The sequence below is a fragment of the Cherax quadricarinatus genome, chromosome 36 (assembly GCF_038502225.1).
Source record: "Cherax quadricarinatus isolate ZL_2023a chromosome 36, ASM3850222v1, whole genome shotgun sequence".
Taxonomy (NCBI): Eukaryota; Metazoa; Arthropoda; class Malacostraca; order Decapoda; family Parastacidae; genus Cherax; species Cherax quadricarinatus.
Window position 1 is genome coordinate 19,672,367 of NC_091327.1, and position 23,227 is coordinate 19,695,593.

General features: G+C 42.2%; 1 protein-coding gene across 1 annotated transcript in view; it reads right to left on the bottom strand.

Moving 5' to 3' along the window:
- The window catches only part of LOC128691385 (YLP motif-containing protein 1-like), a 107,888-nt gene that overhangs the window by 39,281 nt on the left and 45,380 nt on the right, over positions 1-23,227 (bottom strand). Inside the window, exon 2 of the mRNA XM_070091541.1 lies at positions 17,826-17,958. Within this exon, the coding sequence (XP_069947642.1) occupies positions 17,826-17,857 (32 nt within the window). The 5' untranslated portion in view covers positions 17,858-17,958. The remainder of the gene's footprint in view (positions 1-17,825; positions 17,959-23,227) is intronic.

Here is a 23,227-nt window from a genome sequence, read left to right on the forward strand (position 1 = left end):
ACACACACACACACACACACACACACACACACACACACACACACACACACACACACACACACACACACACACACACACAAAGAACCAGGTGAGGGTGGATACTGCCGGCTCACACGCACGGCCCACACATTTACATACATGTGTGTGCAATAATAAGAGGCATCGGTGCCTTAGCATCTACCTGGCTCTTATTCACTCTCTTGGCCCTCAGTACTTACTCCATGCTCTCTTCCCCATTCCTTCAACTTCGTTCTCTCTCTCTATATCTCGTTTTCCAGTCCTCTCGCCCTCATACATTTTTTGACCTCTCTCCTTCCTTTATTTCTCTCTCTCTCTCCTCCTCCATCCCCACTTTTATTTTCTATTCATGGCCTATTCATCTCCCTCTTCCTCATTCCTCTGACGACACCCTTCCTCTTCCTCCAACATCTATTCACATCTTCTGCAGTGTTCCTTCGTTCTTATGTTTATTCAAATTGAGGACTCCATTTATTTTTCAAATATCCTTCCTATCATGTCCTCTCCTTTCCTGCATTCCCTTCCTCTCCTTCAGACTTTCCCTCTCATAACATTTCTCAGTCCTCTAACTTATATAACTTCTTCCCAGCCTCAGACATTTTTCCCCTTTTTAACTCCCCTCAATGTATCTTGTAACATTCCCTTCATTTTCCCCTCTTCACCCCTTCCTCTTTTCCTCCCATCCAATTCCCCTTCAATCTCCTCCCCCTTCCATGCTTCCCTCCCTCCCCACGCACTCCTGCCCTACCTGGAGGGTGTTACGGGGGTCAACGCCCCCCCCCGCAGCCCAATCACTAACCAGGCCTCCCGGTGGATCAGGGCCTGATCAACCAGGTTATTACTGTTCCCCTGGGCAAAAGTAATTAGCAACCACTTGAGGAGGTTGTCAGCCTGAGGTGGCACTGCATCATGAGCAAGGCTCGCCACAGCCTCAGATGCCTCCCTCTGAGCAAGATTCATCCCAGTCAACCTCAAGCACCTCACTCAGAGCTTGTATTCGTTGTCACTGGTTTTGCTTTTATTAATTATACATGTATTTATAATTACTAGAATCGGATTTCTACATTAAATCATATTTTTTTTGTTATAGAACTAAGCGTGTGCACCTAACTCCTTGTGCACCTAACTCCTTGTGCACCTAACATACCACGTCTCAAAGACCAATGATACAATGTACAGCTTTGGCGTTCAGTCCCTATCTACCCGTAATTAGCTGCCAGAGTTCGTCTCAGCTTGGGCCGTGGCTACACCGCCCTGTAGACTGCCTGATCAACCAGGTTGTTGCTACTTGAGGCAGCAACTCAAAAAAAAAAAAAAATAATCTAGCGATCAGACGCTCTAAATAGTCCAGAGATTTGTAGCCAGACTAGTCCTGGAATTGCGCACGAAGTGACATAATGAGAGATAAAAGAAACTGAACTTAAAAATTATATAAAAGAAGAATCCTTCCTCCGTAAGCCATGTGTGTCGTAAGAAGCGACTAAATATAAATGTAAAAAAAAAAAAAAAAAAAAAAAATTAAATTTTTTTTTTTTTTGGGGTAAACCGAACTTGGTGTGAAATGGCCAGTACGTTTACATATATATATATATATATATATATATATATATATATATATATATATATATATATATATATATATATAAACATATCGGCTACGTAGACAATTATTATATTTACGAGGACGACCAAAACTCGTAGGGGGTCATATATCGCTTGGGGAATGAGAATCAAGTTTGATCCAGGGAAGAGGAGGATAACTATTTTTTTTTTGACCTAGAGCTCTTCAATAGACACCTTTATGAAGGAATACTAGAATCAAATGATCACCTTTGTAAGAAACATTGAAGTGGGAGGATCCTTGATGCTGGTCAGGGGCTCTTTGATCAACGGAATTATTATTATCATCATCACAGGGAAGCGCTAAACCCGTAGGATTATACAGCACCTGTGGGTGGGGGTGGAAGGTATTCAGGCTCAATTCAGGGAACTGGAGCACAGATCCAATTCCCTAGATCAAGATCCCCTCACCAGCGTCAAGGAACCTCCCTTGAGGGGATCAACGGAATTGCTGCTTTAACCACCCTGGATCAAACCTGATTTCCTCCCATTCTCGAGGCTCTATATGACCCGTACTGCTTTAACTCTTCTCCGTGAATTTAATATCAATATTAATGTAGCTGAAGAAAACATTAAAGCAAAAGTGGGATAAACTCGTATTTTCATATCTTATTAACTTACAGTCAAAATTTCCCTGGCAATAATTATAATAGATATCAACATGACAGCTGTCGCTTCCCTTTGCTTATTGCTCCTTCCCCAAGAAATATTACGACAATGCCTCCGGCAGCATCAATTATCCAGTGTCACTAGTGTGTGTATGATCACGCACGATTGTCAGTCCCTCTGGCTCTTCCGGGGGCGTCGAGCGACGGCGGGTGATGGGCAGGTAGACGGTGGGCGGGGCAGGTAGACGGTAGAGAAGCTGCATTAGGTGGGTATCCAGTACATAGAGGAGCTAACGACGACGTTTCGGTCCGACTTCGACCATTTACAAAGTCAGACTAACGAAAAGGAGAGGAGGGAGTATATATATATATAGGCCAGCAGACAGGGACGAGACAAGAGAAGTAGTAGGAAAGGAGGAAGAGAGGTAGTAGTGGAGGTAGCTGTAGTAGTGGAAGTCAAATACTAAGAAAGAGGAGCACTGCAAGGGAGCTAGGGGCCCACAGAGGGTAGGAGCAAGAACACAGAGGGAAAAAAATAATAATGAAGGACAAATACCTAAGGTAGAAGAAAGAAAACTCAAAGGAGAAAGAGGAAAGGGGAAAAGGGAGAAGAGAAAAACAGAATCAGGTTAAGTCACGGGTGTTCTGAAGTTTGGAACATTTTGCAATGTAATGAGAAAGGAAGGCATCTACAGAGATAAAGGCAGGACTAATATTCATACAAGGAAAGTTGTGTATAAGGGAGGATTCAACCAGACGGCGACTATAAAAGTTAGAAGTAGGGAAGACAGTTTTAGCAGAAGACCAGTCAATAGGATGACTGTGATCTCTGATATGACAGAAAAATGATTTCTCCTCTGTGTTCTTGCTCCTACCCTCTGTGGGTCCCTAGCTCCCTTGCAGTGCTTTTCTTTCTTAGTATTTGACTGACTCCACTACTACTATCTCTCTTGTCCCGTCCCTGTCTACTGACCTATATATACTCCCCCCTTCTCTCCTTTTCGTTAGTGTGACTTTGTAAATGATCGAAATCAGATCGAAACGTCGTCGTTTCGGTGCGGGTTATTTGTGTATTGTTCCAATCAGGTATTGTGCCTTTTTTTTTTATTTGTTAATCCTAGATAGGCGCAATCAGCCTGGTCTCAGACCGAGCAGCGGGGGCGTTGGCCCCCGGAACCTTCTCCAGGTATGGGTTAACACCTCCTAGTCTCATCCATTCAGTAAACAAACCTATCCACAATTATATTCAAGAGTTCTGATATACGTTCAGATTCACGATATATTCTAACAATGAATCTTTTTTTTTTTTTTTTTGAGGGGTGGATCTAGATGGGGCTAATAACTCCCAGCTCGATAATCAAATAAAATATGACATTTCTTCTATATTATTTTTCTTTAATTTACACTAAGCTGCTTTCTGTCACAGATAATCAGCTTTGGACGTCTTACGTACGTATTTAGAATTTTCTTTGCTGGTGCGCCAGTCTCGTTCAATTTATGTGTTTCGCAAGGACAAATAGTATGAAACTTGGACGTGTGCTTCTGTTGTTGAAATTGTTGCAGGTGTTGTGGTAGTTGTTGTGGTAATTGTTGATATTGCTGCTGCTGTTCTTGCTGCTACTGCTCTTGATGTTGATGCTGTCGATGCTGTAACTGCTGCTGTTGCAGAGGAAGAGTCCCACATGAGTGGGAGGCAAAAGGGACTTCTGGATGAACGTCACAAGAAACTTCTCGTCTGAGATGCACAAAAGAAGAATAACGTCGGCCGCGACACATACAAAACTGGCGAATACAAAAATAAGCTTTAGGAATCCGAACAAGGAGGTAATCAAATCACGATCCATAATATATGCAACACCAGTACTGGAGTACGCGGCGCCAGCCTTGAACCCCCATCTCATGATGCATACAGAAAACTCTGATTAGGTTTAGATGTTTACTACCAGGCTGGTTCAAGAACTACAACATCTAAGATGCAAAGTTACGTTGAGAAACCTAGATCTTACATTAACAGAAGACCGAAAAACAAGAACAGACATAATCCCAAATATAGACAGACACATAGATAAAGTATTTAAGATAGGGGGAAGTAGAATAGGGAGACAAAAGCTACGGTCTAAAATGAGAGTAGTAAGCGAGTAAAATGCATTGAAAATGGATGTATTATTAACAGATTCCAGGCTGCCCTGAAGAGGAAGCTTGGTAAGTTCATGGTCTCTCGGGTTGCAGTGCTTACGTTGGATTGCATGTTGCTTGCATTAACAGCCTCATGGATCAGGCCCGGTCTGGGCAGCTTGAGTGATGATCTAATGAATCGACAACAGGTTAGTAGTCAGGTAGTGGAGGCAAACTCAATACATAGATTGAGGAGTAGATACGACAGTCCAGAAAGGCAGGAGTAAGACGCATTTGTTAAGAGAAGCGTGAAGAAGGTTCCCAAGTGTTAGAACAGACATATTTACGTACACACACACACACACACACACACACACACACACACACACACACACACACACACACACACACACACAGTTGTCAGGCAGTGGAATAGCCTAGAAAGTGATGTAGTGGAGGCAGGAACCATATATAGTTTTAAGACGAGGTATGATAAAGCTCATGGAGCAGGGAGAGAGAGGACCCAGTAGCAACCGGTGAAGAGGCGGGGCCAGGAGCTAGGACTCGACTCCTGCAACCATAAATAGGTGAGTACAAATAGGTGAGTACACACACACACGCACAAACACGTCATTGTAAACATCACGAACACAGATGATGAGAAAGCTTCCTGGTGGACTGAAACAAAATGAACCCCCAAGGATGAAACACTGGAGATAAATGAAACAGCAAACAGATGCAGGTGAATAAAACAGTAGAGCCACAACAGGAACCAGGTCAAACACAAGTTTAGATGGCTTTCAACTGCGTGTGGAGCCATCAACAGTTTCTTAAGAAAGAGGGTAAAGAGAAAGACTAATAATGGCCTCTTGGTAGCAGAAAACCATTTGTAGCACAGAACCTTTTAAGTATAAAAGGTTTCACCACATAGGATTCTACTAGTGGGCGAAACCTCGCATCAATAAAACACCCTCTGCTTTGTTTTTCTACTTCCATTTAATGGCTTACAATTATTTTTCACAGTGGCTTCTTCTAACATAACTGATTTGATGGGAAGAACATTTATATGCTCCAGCTTTAGTGACCTTGAGTGAGCATGGACTGACGTATCTCCTGAGAGTTGGTAATGAAACCTGGAGAGCTCTAGTGCTGGTTAAGCTTAGACGCATGGCAATCTTGAAGGTTAATGCGTAGACACACAGCAGTCTTGGAGGTTCATGCGTAAATGCACCACGATGTTGAGGTTCATCTATGTTTGCGGTCGGGTTCAACCCGTAGAGGTGGTGGGAGACTAGCACTCATGACCGTGTCAAGGTGAAGAAACCGTTTGGCAGGTCGTTGTTCATACTCACTCACACGCACAAAGGTAGAGAGATAGAGAGAATTATATATAGATGGTTAGATAGAGAGAGAGAGAGAGAGAGAGAGAGAGAGACCAGAAAGGGAGATGCTGAGGATCGAGTGCAAGCCTCAGAGTTCTCAACATCACAACCATAAATGTAATTTAGCTTTGTTTATTTTTGTCTCTGTGATGATGAAGATATCTTCTTAAATTCCATCGTGGGAGATGGTGATTCCCAAGTAATAAAAAATATAACTCCAGCTCTGCTGGAACCAACCCGGTAAAGCTTCTGCAGTTACATAACCCTAAATTAAATACCTGACGAAACTGCCATTGCCCTGCTGAAGTCGTCCAGCTCAGACTGACACATTTCATCACGTGATAAATAAGAAAACATTCCGTGTGATGGTAAACGACATGGGTTGAAAAAAAAAAAAAAAAGACAGACACTCTTACCAATACACAATCTAACTTCACCCAGCCGTAGTTAATCGTGTGTACTGGACTATAAGAGATACATGTGACCTTGGCTCCCACAATGAGGCTAGCATACAGACTATGATAGCCACACGATGCGACTGTATCGAAGCTCGCTGAAAAAAATCTACTGACAGTCTCAATGTCACCGATTGTTATCCCAGTCACCTCTCAGAAGCCACATAAAAATATACAATCTGTTATTAGGAGAATTATTCATTCCCCGATACATCTACGCTAAAACTTGCATACGTAAAAGAGGAGTTGCTATGTTGTATATTAAGGTGTTATGCATTAAGGTGATATAGTATGCGTTATAGCATGGTATATATTATGGAGGCGTTATAATGCGTATTAAAAATAGCCAGTTTAAATATAGATTATATTTAATCATTGGCAAATCGTCAGGGATGAAGAAGATAATATGACGCCATCGAGGATAATTTCCTAAATAACAGTATTATTGCCAAGTTCAGGCAGTATATGTGGATTAAGTAACAAACTTGCGAACTAAGTCCTGAGTAACATTACAACAGCTTAACGGATCACACAGTTAGCCACCATTAACAGACGAAGGATCGAACCTTCACTATAACTTGCACCATGAATTAAAAGGCACAGTACCGTGACTGCAACAATACCAAAAGTCATTTTTCTCCACATCTCGGCAAGCACAGACGGGTTTACACACAATTTACAACAATAATCGCAAAAAAACCCTAAATCAACATTACCAAAAAGCCAAAAGAGAATCTGAAATTAGCGAAACACGTCACTAAGACAAATTCGAAGATTTTTCACAAATGAATGTGACCAAAAACTCTTCACTTAAGTACACGAGATCTTGATAATAATAACCAAAAAATAAATTATATATTAATAATGACTTCCTGTCTGTTTTAACAAAGGAAGATATAAATAAATCCTCATGAATTAAAACTCATGAAAGTGCCCGAGGAAAGAAAATTATGCGAGATTTGACTCATTTGCAAATAGATTAAAATCAAGTCTCCTGGTTCCATCAAATTATTTTCAGAATTTCTTGACGAATTCTTAAATCCAGTAAACTGACTGTTGAGCCATTTAATAAATTGTTGAAGCAAGGCGGATTATGCAGCAACTTTGGAAGAATTAGCCACTTTGCCCCCCCCCCCCCAAAAAAAAAAAAATAAAAAGATACATCATTAAGTAAAATTTGCTGCTCTACCAACATGACATTATTAATGAGGAAGATAATGGAATTGTTAATGGAGAATGGAATACTCCAGGAGAAGAGGGGAAAAGGGGGAGAAGGAGAGAGTACTCTTACAAAACAGTGTGCTAAGAGAGTCGTTGTCTATCAGGTTACTAGGCGGGGGATGGAGTATTGCCTAACAGTTTACTAGGGGGAGCTGTTGCCTAATATAAGTTAGGGTGAATTGATACCTAACGTGTCACTAGTTTTAGCCTAGCAACTTAAACTTCCCGTGTTCCATTCCACTCTACTCACCGTGTCCCGTTCCACTCTACTCACCGTGTCCCGTTCCACTCTACTCACCGTGTCCCGTTCCACTCTACTCACCGTGTCCCGTTCCACTCTACTCACCGTGTCCCGTTCCACTCTACTCACCGTGTCCCGTTCCACTCTACTCACCGTGTCCCGTTCCACTCTACTCACCGTGTCCCGTTCCACTCTACTCACCGTGTCCAGTTCCACTCTACTCCCCGTGTCCAGTTCCACTCCGTGTCCCGTTCCATTCTACACCCCGTGTCCCGTTCCACTCTACACCCCGTGTCCCGTTCCACTCTACACCCCGTGTCCCGTTCCACTCTACACCCCGTGTCCCGTTCCACTCTACACCCCGTGTCCCGTTCCACTCTACACCCCGTGTCCCGTTCCACTCTACACCCCGTGTCCCGTTCCACTCTACACCCCGTGTCCCGTTCCACTCTACACCCCGTGTCCCGTTCCACTCTACACCCCGTGTCCCGTTCCACTCTACACCCCGTGTCCCGTTCCACTCTACACCCCGTGTCCCGTTCCACTCTACACCCCGTGTCCCACTACTACCATCTTTACTACCACTACTACCATCTTTACTACAACTACTACCATCTTTACTACCACCATCTTTACTACAACTACTACCATCTTTACTACCACTACTACCATCTTTACTACCACTACTACCATCTTTACTACAACTACTATCATCTTTACTACCACTACTACCATCTTTACTACCACTACTACCATCTTTACTACCACTACTACCATCTTTACTACCACTACTACCATCTTTACTACAACTACTACCATCTTTACTACCACCATCTTTACTACAACTACTACCATCTTTACTACCACTACTACCATCTTTACTACCACTACTACCATCTTTACTACAACTACTACCATCTTTACTACCACTACTACCATCTTTACTACCACTACTACCATCTTTACTACCACTACTATCTTTACTACCACTACTACCATCTTTACTACAACTACTACCATCTTTACTACCACTACTACCATCTTTACTACCACTACTACCATCTTTACTACAACTACTACCATCTTTACTACAACTACTACCATCTTTACTACAACTACTATCATCTTTACTACCACTACTACCATCTTTACTACCACTACTACCATCTTTACTACAACTACTATCATCTTTACTACCACTACTACCATCTTTACTACCACTACTACCATCTTTACTACCACTACTACCATCTTTACTACAACTACTATCATCTTTACTACCACTACTACCATCTTTACTACCACTACTACCATCTTTACTACCATCTTTACTACAACTACTACCATCTTTATCACTTCGTCATTAACATTACCACCATTTTTAATGCCACTACCATCATCTTCAGTGCCACTATTACCATCTTCAGTAGCAGTATCACTATCATCAGTACCATTACTACTGCTGCCTTCACTCCCACTAATACCATCTTCAATAATATTTTACCATCTTCACTGCTACTAAAACAATCGCATCACTACAACTGTCCCCCTATTCATTACTGTCATCTTCACTACTTTCACCATATTCACTACCAGCATCTTCACTGTTACAGAACCATCATCACAATCACTCTCACCATATTTCCTATCAGAATTCCTGTCTCACTATATTAGATAAACATTCTATTAACATTACCTTTTAGATGACTAACTGTTATATATTATAAAGCATACTTCGTCTTACGAATTCTTCGAAAACCAAGAAGTGCTTTTATATAAAGATGAGTAACGACAAGAAAAATTCCCCTAAAATACCGATTGTGAAAAGGAATCGGATTGTAGATCCTGATGACGTTGAGCCAAGTGCGAAACGACGAAAACATTTACCAGAGGAAAATAAAAAAAATCCAAGTGGAGAGACCTCTGACTCTCGTGTAAAGGCAAAATAGAAACAAAAGTTCTCAGGACAAAAGGATAGACGCAGGAGTCGCGAGAAATACTCCGCAGCCCTGGCGTTCCTGGATCTTGAGGCTAAAGAAGGGGAGGATAATGAGGAATGTTTGCCTTGCCAGATCTTGCCTCCCCTCCCAGGAACACCTCCCTCAGAAAAGTGTTGGGGACGGAAGTACCAGCTACGAGGCGTTCTTGAAGTTGCGCGACGGATTGAATAGGAATACATGGAAAGGAGAAATGCGAGGCGTAAGAAAAAAGATATTTATTCTGACCTCTTTGATGGCTCCGTTGAAAAGCATTGTTCATATAGCAAGTAAAAGAATAAGCAAGGATTGTGTGTTGGTAAGAGGAAAAGAATTGATGACGATTCTGACGACGATGAGACGAATATCAAAGAGGAGAGAGAAGAGGTCAGGCAAGCTTGCCAGAAACTGAAAGTCAGTAAGAGGAACAGAATTTACGATGATGATGATGATGATAAGACGGATATCAAAGAGGACAGAGAAGAGGTCAGGCAAGTTTACCAGAAACTGAAAGTCAGTAAGAGGAACAGAATTTACGATGATGATGATGATGAAGATGATGATAAGACGGATATCAAAGAGGAGAGAGAAGAGGTCAGGCAAGTTTGCCAGAAACTGAAAGTCAGTAAGAGGAACAGAATTTACGATGATGATGATGATGAAGATGATGATAAGACGGATATCAAAGAGGAGAGAGAAGATCCAAGACAGGCTGAGTGATGACGATGAAACTATAAGAATTATGAATTATGGATTCGTTAATCATTGTTTTTTTTATATTGTGATTGAGAAAGGAATGATAGTGTCCTTTATTTTTTAATGTTATTTTAATTGATATTACTTTGCAGTATTATTATCTATTACAATACTATTGCCAATATTGTTTTTAAAACTTTATCACATGACTGCATTTTATTACTAAAAATTTTGCTAAACTTGTTCCAGTAGATTATATTTTTCTTAATTCACTGAAGGCTCATAAATCCACAAGAAAGCAAATTGTAATTGTAATGAATCATTAGATTATAGACCTGTTATATCATCCTATACATTACTGTTTAAATACATTTCTTTATCTCTACATTGCTCTTTATGTTTACCAGATAAACTTCACCCTACATCGAGGTGGTGTACACAAAAAGTAACTAGTGCATATCTTTTTATGTTCCATCGTGTAAATATCTGGTTCCGGGCCACGGAGGCTTTGATGCCCCAAACACTCTCCAGGTATAACCGTGTTTTTCTCTTGGTTTATTTTGCATTTCCTCTAGTTTAAACAGGTATACCTGACTTTCACGTATTTCACATGTAAATTTCGAGTGTATCAAATAACTGAAGTCTGACAGATTTCACTAGTTACTGATTTTTCAGGTTTGCAGTATTATATGATCTTAGTATATTTTCTAGCTCGGCATGTCATGGATTCGCGAAAATAGTAATAACATTCTCTTGCTAGTTAGGTACCCCGATGGAAATAAGCCAATTACTTAATTGGTTAACCAATGTACCTTTTATGTGCCCTTAACATGTCGTCAAGAGCACTGCAAGAATTCTGTGTGTTGTGTAGTACAAGCTTGCCACGATTTCAGACCCCCATTCGTTCCCCGAGTTCAGGCTTACTGACCATAAACGTTGTGATGACTATGCGGGCTGCGGTTACCGAGCAGCAACACCACAGTTAATCCGACCCTATGGACACGCATGCTCTTTTTTAAACACTTATAGGTAATAAAGGCAGTGTTGATAGTTATTTACTGGAAACAAAAGATGTCTACATTTCTGTTGTCATATTCCAATTCACAGCACGGGATGTAAACAGGACAGAGTGGAAACTTTCAGACTTCAGTTAGTTGATTGAGGATAATGCCAAGCATTTGTTTTTTAGTTCAGTGATTACTGCAACTTCAAAACCTGGTTTCACGTCACAACGAAAGTGAACAAGAATTTTAGAAATCGATCACAGGTATATGTCAGACTAGTAAAGGAGGTAGCAAACTGCCTCAGTAGTAGTGGAGTGTACCTACCTGGGTGTACTGGGGGTCAGCGCCCCCGCGGCCCAGTCCTTGACCAGGCCATCCGGTGGATCAGGGCCTGATCAACCAGGCTGTTACTGCTGGCCACACGTAGTCCAGCGTATGAACCACAGCCTGACTGATCAGGCGCTGACTTTAGGTATCTGTCCAGCTTCCTCTTGAAGGCAGCCAGGGGCCTATTGGTATTTTCCCTTATTCCTGGTGGGAGGCTGTTGAACAGTCTTGGGCCCCTGACACTTACTGTGGAGATTGTAAATGGCCTTGGAGTAGTAGATGTCAGTATAGCTACTGAATTCCCTTGTACGTATACTTGTGTAGTATATTGTAGATTGTATCATCCATATATATATTTAGGCTGCCTGGTCAGTAGGTTCAGTGACTAGCATGTGTGACGTCACGTGCGAACCCCAACTACACAGAGGTAGTGAATGAAGTCAGACACAAAGGATGAAGGGAAAACAATGCATAACAGTAGTGGTGCAAAGGGAGGAGAGGTGGGTATTGGAAGGGTAGAGGATGGGTAGGGTGACTAGGATGGGAAGGAATGTGAAGATCAGTATCACAAATATGGCCCACATATTCTCTCATCACTCCCTTTCTTCATTTTCTCATTTACTCTCATTTATTCCCATACCTTTTACTCTATTCCCTCCCTATTCTCCCGCTCTTTCTTTAAAGACACATTCCAATAAAATAATCTATACCCTCCCCTTCCTTCCTCCCCTCCTACTCCCCCAATTCTTCTTGATTCTCTCTCTCCCACCTTCCATCTTTCTCCCTTTATCCTCCCCTTTCCTTAATGGTTCCCCCAGTTACCATAACATCAGTAGCCTTAGTACACGCACACGCACACACACACACACACACACACACACACACACACACACACACACACACACACACACACTCAGCGACGCCTAAAAGGTAAACAGATCTAGGATCACGAGAGGTGGGAACAGGGTCAACAGTGGACGGGGCGAGGTGACCACCTGCCTTCTGAGAGGTTGTCACAGTGGCTCTACGTATCGCCGGTGTCTACAGTTCCTCCTTCCAACCCCAGGAAGGTGTCAGTGGAGATCCCCAGATGTACTGAAAGGGTGATGGGGAAGCGAGTGGAGGGGAGAACCTTGGGCAGGTGTTTTAATGGTGCCACAGGTGATGTCACGACCAGTGCGGGTGTTGCTCTAGTCTGGGTGTGTTGCAAGCACAGTGCAGGCGTTGACAGTATGGTACCTTTGATAACACTCTGATGAGTTCCGATTGTTTTTCTACACCCGGAGCCCGGCCATGGGCCAGGCTCATTTAGTGCTGGCCTAGTAAACTAGGCTGTTGCTACTGGTGGCCTGATGCCCCACAAACCCACCACAGCCTGGTTTATCTAGCACCTGGTGAAGACACCTGTCCAGTTTCTTTGTGCTGGTTATACCTTGGGTTGTTGTAGTCTCGACTCCTCAACACCATTATCAATACATTTGTCTCTCTGTCTTCTTATTTCTTCTCCTCGTTCCACTCTGCTTCCAACACAAAGACTGCTAAAGAACCTGATTAAGATGACATTGATTACCCGGCAATTAGAATAAGATGAGTTATATCATGAACCTCTGAGATGTGCACAAAATATTGTCGACCTGTGTTTTTACATCCTGTCTCCAGTTTTTGCACCTGGAGGCACAGCTTGTTGATATTGTAATGGAGAACGATAAAATGCATTAGAATCATAAAGAATCTGCTCATAGGTTGAAGAACCAAAACGCGTAACTAACTAGCTGTCATTACTGGTAGTGAGATGATATAAAATTAATTTATAAAGTGCAAGAGCATATGGATAAATAAAAGGCCTAGGCCTAAGGACCCAAAAGGTTAACAGGCTTACATACACACACGTGAAGTTAATGAGGAGAATTAAATCAGATGAGGATCAGGCAGGACTACAAAGAGACCTGGACAGGCTGGACGCGTGTTCCAGCAACTGGCTCCTAGAATTTAACCCCGCCAAATGCAAAGTCATGAAGATCGGGGAAGGACAAAGAAGACCGCAGACAGAGTATAGGTTAGGTGGCCAAAGACTGCGAACCTCACTCAAGGAGAAAGATCTTGGGGTGAGTATAATACCGAGCATGTCTCCGGAAGCACACATCAGCCAGATAACTGCTGCAGCGTATGGGCGCCTGGCAAACCTGAAAATAGCGTTCCGATACCTCAGTAAGGAATCGTTCAAGACTCTGTACACCGTGTACGTCAAACCCATACTGGAATATGCAGCACTAGTTTGGAACCCACACTTGATCAAGCACGTCAAGAAATTAGAGAAAGTGAAAAGGTCTGCGACAAGGTTAGTTCCAGAGCTAAGGGGAATGTCCTACGAGGAAAGGTTAAGGGAAACCGGCCTGACGACACTGGAGGACAGGAGGGTCATGGGAGACATGATAACGACATACAAAATACTGCGAGGAACAGATAAGATGGACAGAGACAGGATGTTCCAGAGATGGGACACAGAAACAAAGGGTGACAATTGGAAGTTGAAGACTCAGATGAATCAAAAGGATGTTAGGAAGTATTTCTTCAGCCATAGAGTTGTCAGGAAGTGGAATAGTCTGGCAAGTGATGAAGTGGAGGCAGGGACCATACATAGTTTTAAGACGAAGTATGATTAAGTTCATGGAGCAGTGAGAGAGAGGACCCAGTAGCGGTTAGTGAAGAGGCGGGGCCAGGAGCTGAGTCTCGACCCCTGCAACCACAAATAGGTGAGTACACACAAACACACAACAAAAAAGGTGTTTCATTTATTGCAAGAAACTTTACAATATTTACTTAAAACTGTTTCGTATCTCATTTTCATTAATAATATTCCTCAGCGTAGATTATTATATTATCTCTACATTCCACATCAAATGGACAATCAAGCATTTAGTTTGAACCAAAACAACGAATAAAAGCCTGGACACTAAGTAGGCTACAAAATATTCAAGAAAATTATGGCTTCTAGAGCAGCTAACTGTGTGTGTGGTTCAGATCGATCACGTGCTACTCAAAGGTCCATCAGTGACCAGATTTACAGCATCTCGGCACAGCTTGCCAGATTTTTCGCCAATATACTGGTAGGTTGGTATAATTAAATTCCTCTGACTTTTAGTCCTAACACAGGCACCAGCACTAGAGAATTAAATATATTCACAACGCAAAGCAGATGCTCATTTCTTCATCTTCTCTTCCTCCCATCTATCTCACATCTTCATCTCTCCTTCCCCAGTCCCTCGATGTACCTCCTTTGCCTTATTCTCTTCCGTTAAATACTCCTACCTCTTTCCTCGCTCTCCCTCCTTTTCTGAGCACATTAATAAGTGCATGTGGTATACACTGGCAAAGGAAGGGTACCCCTCCTTTGATAAACCTTTGAAGGGTTTTGAGAGTTTTCCCTACTCCCAGAGCCCGGCTCTTGGCCAGGCTTGTCTGGTGTTTGCCTGATCAACCAGTTTGCTGCTAGCTGAAGCTTGCTGGCCCATATATCCATCACAGCTTAGTTGATCTGCCACATGGCGGAGGTACATGTTTTCAATTTCCTCTTGAAGATTTCCACACCTACGCCGGCAGTGTCAGAAGGCGTTTGAAAAAGTTACAGGCAACTGCTTTATGAGCTAATATTAAAAAATGGTACCAATCTATATTGCAATCATTAAAGTGTTTAGCAATGTTTAACAAGGATTTAAAGTGTTTAGCAATGTTTAACAAGGATTTAAAGTGTTTTGCAATGTTTAACAAGGATTTAAAGTGTTTTGCAATGTTTAACAAGGATTTAAAGTGTTTTGCAATGTTTAACAAGGATTTAAAGTGTTTTGCAATGTTTAACAAGGATTTAAAGTGTTTTGCAATGTTTAACAAGGATTTAAAGTGTTTTGCAATGTTTAACAAGGATTTAAAGTGCAAGAAAACGATGGTATTTCAGAGCTCCTAAAGTCTTCCAGTCTTCGTCCTTGACGTATTCCAGTGGAATACACCAAGTTAGGATACTGTCACCATCATTGTATAATGTTAATATGGACGAAGGAAATTCCGTATAAGAAAATCGTGGCGGTTAACAGGAGCTATGCATGGCATCAACTTTAGCTATGAGGATGAGATGATAATGTTTAACCAGAGAGTCTCTGTTTCAGAGCCAGCTGACTAGTGTCAGGCTCTAGCAGCTGATAAATCAAACACATGCGCAACACTTGGAAATCTTTATTGTGGAAACATTTCGCCACACAGTGGCTTCATTAACTAGTCGGTTTTTTGAAGCAGTTATCTACATTGTTGCAGCTGAACGAGTTACACAGTGTAGTCGAGATGGAATTCATAGATAACTCACCAAGGAATGTAACTTTAAATTATATAGAAGATGTTAAGCTTATTGGGTGAGCGAAATTGATTATCGATGACAAATATGGATAGAAGGAATCAAGTTTGCAGAACAAGCTTTCATTGGGGGCAACGTTTCCCTCAGTTTAGAACTTTACAGAACCAGAAGAACAGAGGGAAATGTCCCAATAAAAACCTGTTATGCAATTAAGTGTTGCTATCTTCCAACCACCTGAGCATCGTCACAACATTATTACACACTTCAGCATCAGCGTGGAGTCCACATGTGTTAGGAGTACCAGAGAAAATTAAAAAAAAAAGTTCCGAAAAATTACCGCTGGAACTGAGAGAACCCACGAGGAAGAACCATCACCTGCACCTCAAGATGCTGGAAGATCATTGACAAACATATGATATGACATATAGGGGAAAAACACGGTAAATAAAGCGAGGACAAGCGCAGACTATTCACAATGGAATGATTCAAGGTGAAGACACGTGAAGGGGAGTCTGAAAATAATTTTGAATTGAAGGAATTTCCGGAAAAAACGTTTACAGTTTTATAGTAACATCACTGATAATAATAATATTTATTTTTACAAGTATATGATCTTAGTTGACATCAATAACATACTATATGGAAAGCTTCTGGTTATGCAGAGCAATTTGGAAAACTTAGGTTAATCTTGTCCCCAGGATGCGACCCCACACCAGTCGACTAACACCCAGGTACCTACTTACTGCTAAGTGAAGAGGGTCAACAGGTGTAAGGGAACGTCCTAATGTTGCCACCCGTACCGGGGATCGAACCACGGACACACAATGTGTGAGTTGAGTGCGCTATCGAGTTACGGGACAACATAGGGTAAAGATACCTGGGTAAAAATAACAAAAGAGGCTGTGCACAGTGTTGAGACTGTGCACAGAGTCTATACTTCACTGTGCCTTCACTCCTGTCGGCAATAAGTCTTTGCATTCACTGCACAATTTGAAGAGGAAAAAAAGATGGTAAAATACGGCACCAGCCAACAGAAGGCTAAGAGGCGGTGTCCCAAGAGCTGAGGCTCAACACCCGCAGGTGAAGGTCAACTCTGAAATATTACTGCACTTTCCTTACACAGCGAACAACGAGGTGTTGAGAAATCTCGTCAAAGAAAAATGTTAATGCACGAAGTCACGTTCTGATAGGGAAGACATACTCGTCAAAGCAGCTATTGTTCGCCTGTAAAATGACTTCTGATTTTCATATTTTTAGTTTTCATCTTTGGTTTTCAAGGAAAATTGCCACGTATCAAGGTAGAGCGAACAAGAACACAGCATTAGAATTGGAGTGATGAAATTCCATAAAACAATCCTCGGAACTATCACTAGGATGGAAAAATATATTAACGCAATTATAAGATTGCCTTATAACCCTTTGTGGTGTTGTCCAGGCAGCAAAAGCAGCAGTAGTAACAGCAGCACAGCAGTAGTAACAGCAGCACAATTTTAGTAACAGCAGCACAACAGTAGTAACAGCATTTGTAACACCAGTGATAGCAGCTGCAGTATCAGCAATCGTAACATAGCACCGGTACCATCACCCTCAAAACATCATTAACACTAGCCCCAACGATACAACACCAGTACAAAAAACAGTTATACCAGTGTCAACAGCAACTCAGCACCAATACCAAATACAGTAAGAATTGTATATGCTTCGGCAGCACCGTCACCAGCAGCAGCAGCAGCACCACAAGCCAAGCTACCTGCCTACTGACCTCAGTAAAAGCCAGTTTACCAACGCATACATTGTGCAAGAGCGCAGCACTCCCTCACCGTCCAATCATTGGCTTTATACCATGCCCCATGGTCCCCCTTCCCCACAGTTACGACACGTTGTCTCTCTTGAGCAGCAGTGGGTGGAGTAGATTTCACGCCCACAGCACTTAGTCATCAGGTGACCATTCTTCTGGAAATGAGAACAAAGCTTCAGTTGATACACTGTCCCATCAAAATATTTTTATTATATTCATGGGGAAGCACTAATTCCCATGAATCAAGTTTGATTCATGGGAGAAGAAGAGTTTTCAATCTCAAAGATACGAGTCCTTCAAAAGGTTCACGATGCTTTCCTTGGAAGTGTCCAAATGTACAGTCGGTCGTGAGAACCCGTGAATTAAACGCTCTCGAAATACCATTCACTTTCCTATTTATTTACTGTACATCCTTCTTAAAAATCTGAATGTCATCCGGCAACCAGTGCGTTAGGATCCCAAATCAGTGAACAACGTAATTGGCGGAGAGCGGGATGAAATGGCGCTTTGCTGACTAGTACGAAGACAAAGCCACTAACTTTAGTATAAAGTTTTACTGGGGCACGATTTCTTTGTCTTCGGGGGACTTTCGTGTGATCGCCTACCACCCTCCCACTATAAAACCGTACAGTATGGTTGCGCTCCTCTGCCCTGCCTTGCATTTGTTGCAGTTGGTAAATATTTCAAAACCATGTAGTTTTTCTTTGGTAAAGGGGCAATGAACACTACCCAAACTCAAAACGGAATGTGCAGCCATGCTTCGGACGACATTGCAACGACAAGCTGACGATGATTCTCATTTCATCATTATCATCATTATTTTTATGTATTTTTCTTGTCGAACGAGCCACCTTTCATGATGAAGGCTGAATCAGAAGCAGGGCTGACCTCCGAAACCATTTGCACTACTTGTGCCGATTCCTGACTTTATTGTCATGGGACTGGAATCCAAGGTAACTACTACAAAGGGGATTGGAATTCAATGTAATTACTACAAAGGGACCGGAATTCAATGTGACTACTACAAAGGGGATTGGAAGCTCATCAGTTACCCAGTGGCATAAAGTTGCTTTGAGAAAATTACACTCTCTTGTGAGCCTTTACAAAATTCTGATTACTAACAAGATCAGCAAAACCGGATTTCCTGGGTATCCCCCTCAGGGATAGATCCGACAAAATTTGTCGAGCAAGAAGCAAACCTGCCTTTGAAGAATGATGGTATCAACAGCCCCTACGGCATTCTGCCTGCACTGGTAGAGAGCGAATGGGACAGATTTAAAAAAACTTCAGATTTTCTGTCGCCATTCCTTAATCCACATTCCTCCCAAAGAGATTTTCTAATCCACATCGGGTATTGAAGCACCCATTACTACTGCGATTAATGGGAAAACCAGGAGAGATGAGACCGAGCGAGCCCTTTCTATCCTACCGGGAGCAAAATTCAAAGTTGGAAATCTCTTTGATATGAGGCCAAACAAGGCATGAGGGTGTTGCTAGGCTCTTAGTCAGGCAAACGCCCAGGAGAGGTGAGGGATGGCGGCTCTCTCCCTGCCCCCACACCCTGAGTGAAGGGCCTCTCAAATACCAGCTGGTTCCAGCGTTGTGGGGTCACAAGAGGGAGAGGGCGAACACGAGGCTACTGAGCGAGCCATCTTGGTTATTCTGTTCGAGGCAGAGAATGGAGAGGTTGTTAATTGTGAGACAGGAGAAGTGAAAGAGCCATTAGAAGAGTAAAAGACGGGGAAAAGAAAATAATAATAATAATAATAATAATAATAATAATAATAAGAAGAAGAAGAAGAAGAAGAAGAAGAAGAAGAAGAAGAAGAAGAAGAAGAAGAAGAAGAAGAAGAAGAAGAAGAAGAAGAAGAAGAAGAAGAAGAAGAAGAAGAAGAAGAATCAGCCAAGCGTCAAGAACTTGGTTTAGCAAACATAGCAAGTGGGATAAGCTTGGGCCAGTCTGATATATATCCAGCGATGTTGTCACTAGTTCAAGGTGAAGGCAGAAGCTGGAGGAGCCACGCCCATCTTCTCTAAATTCTCGTCATTTTGGTTTTATTTTATTCTATTTTATACCTTTACTTCCCCAAGTCGTACTTCATTACTCTATTATCACCATCATAATACTGACTACCTCCTTAATCAACTACATCTACTCCTGTATCTTCATCAATATGTCCATTCATCAACATATTCATCTATGTGTCCATTATATGTCATTTTCAGGAGACAAAAATACGTCAGGTGTTAACTAGTGTTTTACCGACTTTTAATTTTGGCGAACTGAATACATCAGTAGTGTGCTGCTAATCTATTCTGTACGGTACCGTACATAGTGGGAACATAAGCTTACCCATGTTTTCTTGTGTTCATCACATCAGTGTGGACTTTATACAGTGTTGAAATTTGTCTGGCTGAGCTGGGAGACTTCAGTGAGGCAATGACGATATCGTCAAGTATTCTATTATAGATTCAGCAGCTCTGGAGGCTTCCAAGATTTCTTACACCATAACTGGAGTTACTGTTACTCGGGAATTATTATAGTGTGTGGAAGGGGAGGAGAAATTTGGACTATACATATTTATTATTATTATAATCAAGGGGAAGCGCTAAACCCGTTTGATTATACAGCGCCTGGGGAGATGTGGAAGGTATTCAGGCTTAATTCAGGGAACTGGAGCACAGATCCAATTCCCTAGATCAAGAGCCCCTCACCAGCGTCAAGGAACCTTCCCTGAGGGGTATACATATTTATAAATACATATAGAAACACTGCAGATTTATTGTTGCAACAGCTTAAGAACGATGCAACTGCCTCCCTGAGACCAGCCTCAACGTCACGAAAAACTTACATGTACTGAGCAACATTCACTAAATGTAAGCAGATCCAAGTTAGGCGGGACTAAGTTGCAATACAGAACATCATCGGGAGGGGGGGGGGGATGGGCTGGGAGATCACTAAGCTAGTTTTGTGGAAAAAATACGTGTCATGTAAATTCATACAGTCGCATACAAAGCACTATAGTCAACATCCACGAACACACACCCACACACACACACACACACTCAGAATAGAGGGACCAGTGAAGCCCTAATAACGACGTACAAAATACCGAGAGGAACAGACTGAGTTAACAAAGACAAGCTGTTCAAAGGGCGGGAAACAAGTACACGAGTGCACAGCTGGAAATTTAAAACAAGGGGATTTTAGGAACTATTTCTTCAGCTTCGATGTTTTCATGAAGTGAAGCGACCTTAATAGCGAAATGATAGAAGCAGCTTTAAGAACAGATATGATAAGAGTCACGAAGCTAAGATAGCGTGAGCCTGGTAGCGGTCAGTTAAGAGATGGGGACAGGAGTTAAGACCCGACCCCTGTAACCACAAGTTACTATAAATAAACGACTTTAAGCCTCCTTCCTCTGTGAGAAACGTGAGACGTCACTGGTGGAGAGGGTCGATTCCTCTGTGAGAGACGTCACTGGCAGAGATGGTCGACTCCTTTGTGAGACGTCACTGGCTGAGATGGTCGATTCCTCTGTGAGAGACGTCACTGGCTGAGAGGGTCGATTCCTCTGTGAGAGACGTCACTGGCTGAGAGGGTCGACTCCTCCGTGAGAGACGTCACTGGTTTAGAGGGTCGACTCCTCTTACAGGATTTTCTTGCTGGCCGGAGTCCACACACAGCCGTGTGACGTCATGTTCGACCCGCGTCACGTGACACCAGCAACAGGAACAGAGACCACAGTAAATTAACAACAGCTGTACAAACTGCAAGAAAACTGTTGTAAAAACAACGACACTAGCGCCAATAACAACAGTATCATAGTAACACCAGAAATAGTTATAACTATAACTTTAATTTTTAAAGGGGTGGAAAGATCTCGGTCAGATGACCAAAAACTCCAACGGCGAGTCATCAAATGACTAAGACCAGCGTCAGGAAACACTTGTCCTGTTTCCTGACGAAGCTTACCTAACCTCGCAGCTGCAACTATAGTAGAAACAACGATAACAGCAGCAATAAGGGTAATGGTAGTAATGAGAGTAGCACAAGCAACAGCAACAGTTACATCTGTAGCAAAAGCAGTAACAAGTGAAACAAGAGATTAAAACAGCATAGTAATAACCACAATAAAAAATATTACAGCATTGAGATCCAGTAGCAATGACTATAGCATTAAATTCACAGCATCAGGTACTGTGATGTCAAGGGGAAAAATAACTAGGGTACTATTGATGACACCAGTATCCGTTGATGACATCGAGCTTGACCACCTGGAGGGTGTTCCGGGGGTCAACGCCCCCGCGGCCCAGACCTTGACCAGGCCTTCCGGTGGATCAGGACCTGATGAACTTGGCTGTTACTCCTGGCAGCATGGAGTCCAACGCCGGTAGAACAAGTCTTTAAGTCTGGGGATCGTGGGTTCGAACCTCCACGTTGAGAGCTACATGACGATTTGCCTGAAATTCTGTGTATTCTATGGGATTTCTGATTAATGTATATTTTGTTATGCGGTGACTGGATATGTGAAAATATTATCTTAATCTTAAAATCCTCGATAACAGAGATAAAGTATATAGACAGCCCACGATATCGACAGCAAAAGCAGGTACAACAGAAACAATAGCCACACAACAGCAAGTACAACAACAGAAGTAGAGACAAAGTCTGCCAGAAATGTACCGCATGCGACTTTCTTTTGTGCCTGACAGTATTTTGTTACATATAAACTTCATTATCTGTACACTAAAGAAAAGAAGTAAATTTATTATTATTATTATTATTATTATTATTATTATCATCATTATCATCAAGTAACATGAGGTGGACATCCAACTCCCACTCTCCCTGAAATCTGTCTTTCCCACGAACCACCACCACCTCCGCTCAGTAATGGTTCACAAAGTTCAAGAGAAATCAGAGCAGCCACGTAAAAAGTTCTCTCAGGTGTGTCAACAGCGGCAGCAACATGTGTTAGGTGGTCGTGCCGTCCTTGTTGTCGACCTTGATGACATTCGGACGTGACCTTGTGTGTTAAACACGACAGACATGTTGGTTTAGAAAGACACGTAAGCAAACACTATAACATATTTATTAGAAAACGTTTCGGTCCTGGAACCTTGATCACTTCTAACATACAGAGGTAGAAAGACATTATATATATAGGCGGAGAGTGAGATGTGACGCACGTGACCTGAGGAATGTCATAAGAACATAAGAATGGAGGAACACTGTAGAAGGCCTACTGGCCCATGCGAGGCGAGGGTAGACGATGAAATGAACATCAAAATGGTATACAATACCGACAGGTTGTTAGGTAAGACACATATGCAACAGTTAGACAACTTTATTCCGAAACGTTTCGCCTACACAATAGGCTTCTTCAGTCGAATACAGAAAGTAGGCAGGAACAGTAGGGT